The sequence below is a fragment of the Chenopodium album genome, chromosome 12, assembly GCF_948465745.1.
Source record: "Chenopodium album chromosome 12, dcCheAlbu1.1, whole genome shotgun sequence".
NCBI classification, from domain to species: Eukaryota; Viridiplantae; Streptophyta; class Magnoliopsida; order Caryophyllales; family Amaranthaceae; genus Chenopodium; species Chenopodium album.
In genome coordinates, this window is record NC_137845.1 from 53,793,199 (window position 1) to 53,799,726 (window position 6,528).

Here is a 6,528-nt window from a genome sequence, read left to right on the forward strand (position 1 = left end):
TATACAGTGCCTAAGTATCACTTTCTTCCTTTTGTTTTAATTTCCTTTATTAGATGATTAATCTTTCTATATTGATATATTTTATTGTAGTAATTAGGCGTTTTAAGCTTTCTTTAGATTTTGTAGTGCGTGGCCAAATCTCATCAAAAAATATCTTAAATTGTTTAGGGATCTCAAATATCTTATATTTATATGGAACTTAATTGCCTAATCAATTATTTAGGATTTTAGGCAACATTTTTGTTTGAGTAACAATACTATGGAGAATTGGAGATGGCCAATGTTTGGGTTAGCCTAGCTAGCAGGCACACCCGACCTTGACCGATTTGAACTGGTCCACCAAGTGTCCAAGTTAGCATGTGCATCCGTTTTCTTAACTTTTACCCTTCTATTTATATATTTATTAGCCTATAATAGCCCGTCTAAGTCGAACCATTAAACTTTATACCCAATAATTAATTTTTAACGACAAATTATAATTAAAAAGTTATAGATCACTTCAACCGGCCCATCCTGGGCCAGCCTACATGGAGACACTTGTAGATAATTTACAATATACAACAGTTACAAAGTACGAGTACTTATTTAACGATTCTATATATATATATATATATATATATATATATATATATATATATATATATATATATATAATCTAGTCTAGTCTAGTCTAAAATATGTAGTTGCACTTGCACTTGCACTTGCACAGTAACATATGATATATATGTGGTCTACCACCCCCATGATATGCAGCAGCAGCAGACAAACAACAAAAGAGACTGAATTTATACATAAGGCTCTCTTACCTTCCCACTTTCTCAGGGCAACCCAAATAGACAGAGATCGATCCATCATTTTATTTGTTTGATCATCACTTCCAAACACATACTATACAATTAAGTAGCTACTCACTTCATTCTCACTAGAGAAAGACAAACAAATCGATCGATCGATCGATTCGATTGATCTAGATAAAGATATAATCATGTCATCTAAAGATAAAAAGAGGGCTGCTTTGCAAGAGAAATACCAGCTCCTTCGTTCAGTCACCAACTCCAACGCCGTATGTGTACTATGTTCATTGTTATTATTTTTTCGTATCATTTAAGCTTTTTGATCTATATTGTTTTGTTTCGGATTGTTGTATGCAGGCGAACACGGCTTCTATATTAGTAGATGCATCCAAACACATTCAAGAGTTGAAGGAAAAGATTGAAAGGCTTAATCAAGACATTAGTGGTTGTGGTAGTAGTGGCACTAGTCCATTTCCTAAGGTATACTTTTCTTTTTTTTTTTTTTAATTTTAATTTAAAGGAATTCCTAATTAAATCAGGTATACTTGAGTTTGTGTAAATCAGTAATATTATAATTACAAGATTAAATAATCTACATTTACAAAATATTTTAGCTGTCTTATTTTTGATTCAAGTGGATAAAAAATAATTTATAAACAACAAATTAATTAAAACACAAATCCTTAAATTTTTTGACATTTAATTTATTTTATTTATTTTGCTTTTTTTTTTTCATCAAGTGTTTTGAGCTAATCAGTTTGTGGAAAGCGCCAAAAAATTTGGAATTGAAATTGAACCCAAAGTTCTTAATAAAGCCAAAAACATGTATAGATATAATGTAAAGATTTTTTTTTGTCTAGTTATTGCTGTTGTATATGTATTTTCTATGTTGTGGCCTGATTTCTTATTCATAATTTGGTGACATTTTACTTGAAACTTTTAATTAGGTCTATCAAATAAACAAAAGGTTTACTCTTTGTACTGCGTTGTTAGAATTAATAAATTAAAATGATGGTTTAGCTCTTATCAAAATAACTAAATATAATATTCCTACTTAAACTTATCATTATTAATCAAGAAAATTTTACTCCAAAAAACTTTGATCTTGGCATGATGCATGACTTTATGTATTTGCATAACCTTTTGATCTCCTTTTTTTTCATCTAATGAATTTGTGATCTTCATTATTATTACTATTTTCTTAAATGTGTATAATTTGTCCCTTATTATTTGAGTATAGAAGTTTGATAGCTTTTTTTTTTTTTCAAAAGGTGTATTAACTTTTTTAATACATGAATCAATCAAACTATATTTTCAAATTAAACCTCTAGCATAATTTTGTGACGATTGTTAAATAAAACTATGAGAACAATTTTTGTGACGGTTGTTAAATACAATTGTGAGAACATTGTTCAAATTGAAAATGAAGATGAATAATACTGTAAGAGATTTACACAATATATAGACTTTCAAGCTTTAATTGACCACACCAAATGGTCTCTAAAACACGAAAATAAATTGATTGGAAAATATCCACAGATGTAATTTTTACATATATATGTATCCCTTTGACCTAGTTTTCAAATAACTAAAGTGATGTAGATAGTGTATGTACGGAGGCTATTAAGTGTTATATGACCATTATATATAATTAGTACCTATGAATTAAGAACCAAAGCAATTATTAGCAATCATTGACCATAGTATGTACATTGATCGTATTATGTGTAAGAAAATAAATACTATAATCATATGTTATGTTGATCAATCATTAATATCAACTTAGTTACTATAATGTGTACAAATGTTGATAATCATGAATGATAGATATATTTACGTGTTATTTCTCGACTTTCAGGTTAGTGTACAAACCCTAGAAAAAGGGTTTCTAGTGAATGTGTTCTCAGAAAGAAGTTGCCCTGGCTTGCTGGTCTCCATACTTGAAGCCTTCGAAGAGCTCGGACTCGAAGTTCTGGATGCTAAAGCTTCATGTACAGATCGCTTTGAGCTCGAAGCTGTTGGTGAGGAGGTATGTATTTTTCTACACAAACCATTACAAAAATAATTTTGGTTTAGGTGTTTGTGTGATGAGGAAAAATAAATCTAAAATCTGTGCATTTCCTTTAAATTATTTCTTCTCATAATTTAGAGTATACATTGACTTATACTTCCTTGACTAGGGCATCCTAAAATATTCTTTCGACAGTTTAACCTCTCGCAATTAGGGATAGATGAGTCATATGGCAAGATTTTAAGGAAAATTAGAGCTGTCAGTTTCTAATCCGAACCGTTAAGTCAACTGTTTTGAACCGATTCAAAAAGGAATGAACCGTTAAATACCCAATTTTCGGAAACCGAAAACCGATCCGATCCAATATATTCTAACCCAAAATTGAACTGAACCGAATTTGTGCGAACCATTACTAACCCAACCCGTTATCAAGCCAAAGCGTTACAACCTGAAACTAACAATAACCGAACTGATTACGTCTAAACCCAATAGTAATCCGACCCATTTTAATACATTGTGCAACTTATGTTATTATGATATGCTTTTTAAAAAGTAACGATATTTGAGTAAGATCCTAAATTCCTATTGTCTCCACAATAAAAATATATTTTGATTGGTAAAATTAGAAACTTCATGAAACAATACAATTATAATAATAATAATAATAATAATAATAATAATAATAATAATAATAATAATAATAATGTAGTAAAAATAAGTTAATCAATACAACTATAATAAGTTTTAAACTCTAGAATAGGTTTTAATCAGTAAAAACAAATTCAGTTAAGTATAAACGTGCAAAGGAAAATATGGTTTAAGACGTCATAGAAATTAATCTAATAAGTACTTGTTATATATTTTAAACACATTCGGAATTGCATTGGTATTAGTCCATAGAGTGACTTTTAAGAAGATTTAAAACCTTAACTCCTCTTCAACGAACTACTCTAGTTAGTGTTTATGTTGCTTTAGTTACTATAAGTTTCATTGTCGCTTATTGTACTGTCTTTAATAATCCCTTTTTTGAAACACATGTCAAAAGATGTTATATATACCTTTATTAATATCACTATTTTTCAAAATACCAATACAAAACTTCTCCTAAATATTATAAATACTTTTATTATATATATATATATATATATATATATATATATATATGAAAATTTGTCTAGAAGGGAAATATAGGTTCACTATTTTGTCTGAAAGTACCTTATATGTTTAAACTTTAAAGTTGTCTAAAAGGACCTTATAAGTTGATTTTGTTGTTTGGGAGGACCTTGAGGTCGGAATCCGACAATAATTAACTTTTTTTCTCCGATATTGACCTCTTATGAGACCTTAAAAAATGACTCTTTTTCTTTTTCTCTATGATTTTCCTCAAATTCCCTTATTTTGATTTGTGCCATTTGGGAATTAGAAGAGAGAGAAGGAGGAATTAGAGGAAAATCGTGGAAAAAAAAGAAAAGGGATCATTTTTTAAGCTCACATGAGAGGTCATGTCGGAGAAAAAAGTCAATTATTACCGGATTCCAACTTCAAGGTCCCCCCAAACAACAAAATAAACTTATAAGGTCCGTTTAGACTACTTTAAACATATAAGGTCTTTTCAGACAAAATAGTGAATTTATATGTCTCTTTTAGACAAATTTTCCTAATATGTAACTATACCTACTTCAAATCTAAAATAATGTAACTATGTATATATATAGTAAGAAGTATGTACTTAATTAAGTTGGTTCTACATGGTATTGAGGTAATTAACTCATATCCACATCCACATCCATACCATGCGTTGTTACAACTTTAATTTAATTTTGTGTTCAATCAAAGACACTAACTAAAAATTATCACAGAGTTGAAAAAAAAGTTACAAACATATACATCTTACCCCATCATCTTGATGTCGTCATCATAAATTCGTCATCATCATCTCCATGATATATGTCAGCAATTGACCAATTTAACTTTAATGAGCTAAATGTGTGAATAATAAATTAATACAGTAATTCATATCAGCGTTTTAATTTTTATATAGATAATAATTAATTTTTATTGTTTTGTTGAAACAATCAGTTAGAGCCTGTTCTCTTCATATTATTTTTAGTTCAGTTTAGTTCATTTCAGCTCTAATATGTTCAGTTCATAATTTTCTTCTCTCATAAAATATTCAGTTCAGTTCAATTCTTAATTTACTTCTCTCATATATTCAGTTCAGTTCAGTTCAGTTTAGCTCCAACAAATTCAGTTCAGTTTAGTTCAGTTCAGTTCAGCTTAGTTCAGTCAATCAGAACAAGCCTTTAATTGAACTACAGTTCTAACATATAAATTCATTAGGACTACCATGCAACAAATAATAATTTTGAATCTTTCTTCTCTCATAAAATATTCAGTTCAATTCAATTCTTAATTTTCTTCTTTCATAAAATATTCAGTTAAGTTCAATTTAGCTCCAACAAATTCGGTTCAGTTTAGTTCAGTTCAGCTCAGTTCAGTCAATCAGAACAGGCCTTTAATTGAACTACAGTTCTAACATATAAATTCATTAGCACTACCATGCAACAAATAATAATTTTGAATCTTTACATGTACTTAATTAAAGATGTTCCCTAAATTTTTGTTTCCATTGTTTTAACACAATTATATTGTATGCATCGCAGAATGAAGGAGTAGATAGCTTGGATGCTCAAGTAGTAAGGCAAGCAGTGTTACAAGCTATCAGAAATTGGAGTGAGAGTACGTAGACAACGAACTTCGAGTAATGCATATATACGTACTTACTCTACATGTCAAAAATGTTGTGTTTTTTTTTGGCATATATAGCTATAGGTTCATTTGATTAATTTGCATAATGACAATTTTCGTCACGATGCCTCAGCTCTCACTCATGTCATGAAAGTAGGCCTAGTTATTGAACGGGTTGGAGATTTTCATGAATCCCTTAGCTTGTTGTCCCTCCCGCGGTTAGCTTGAAATTAAGCTAAGTGTACCATTACATTACGATGTTTTAGTAATATATACTAGTTGGTACTTGCTAATTAAGTGAATGCATGCTATGTTGTTGAAAAAAAAAAAAAAAAAAAAAAGTGAATGTATGCTACCGTGAGGCAGTGACTTGACTAGTTGACTCTATGATTTGCTCTTGTTAAGCCTCTCATTTGTTCAACTTATTAGAACTAAAAAGTTTAACGTGTTTAGGAATTGAAGTCTGGTTTCCTACACCTATTAGGCCCTGTTTAGTTCACCTTATTTTTGCTTATCTGATTTATTTTGAACTGGTCTGATCTGATCTTATTGTCTAATTTGACCAAACTTTAACCTTAAGTGTACGATAATCTATAAGGAAAAAAAAATGTCAAGTGGGATCTTATTAGATTCGTCATAATGTGTATCTTATTAATATGTAATTTTCATAATTTTTTTCATAAATTAAAGATATTTAGCGATAAAAAATTACTCATAAAACGATGATATGATTTGAACTTATTTTTTCTGATCTGAACTTATTTTTTTGGAAATAAGTAAAAATAAGGTGAACTAAATAAGACCTTATGATGCTATGTTTCTATACATTGTATAAGTAGCCTGTTGATGATCAGCAATAATGAGAGCTTGTGTGACTCTCTTCTTTATATAATAATTAACACAGTCAAACCTGACAAACTTATCAATATATTATTTTTGACCATAAATATAAATAATTAAATATTAATAATATAC

The 6,528-nt window shown here is 29.2% G+C and overlaps 1 protein-coding gene across 1 annotated transcript; it reads left to right on the plus strand.

The window, feature by feature from the left end:
- Positions 1-785: 785 nt before the first annotated feature.
- LOC145572634 (transcription factor bHLH61-like) lies at positions 786-5,834 on the plus strand. The gene is made up of 4 exons (XM_081631595.1): positions 786-1,063; positions 1,152-1,274; positions 2,653-2,823; positions 5,469-5,834. The coding sequence occupies exons 1-4, from the start codon at positions 986-988 to the stop codon at positions 5,550-5,552; spliced, it is 456 nt and encodes a 151-aa protein (XP_081487721.1). The 5' UTR covers positions 786-985; the 3' UTR covers positions 5,553-5,834.
- The last annotated feature ends 694 nt before the right edge of the window (positions 5,835-6,528 follow it).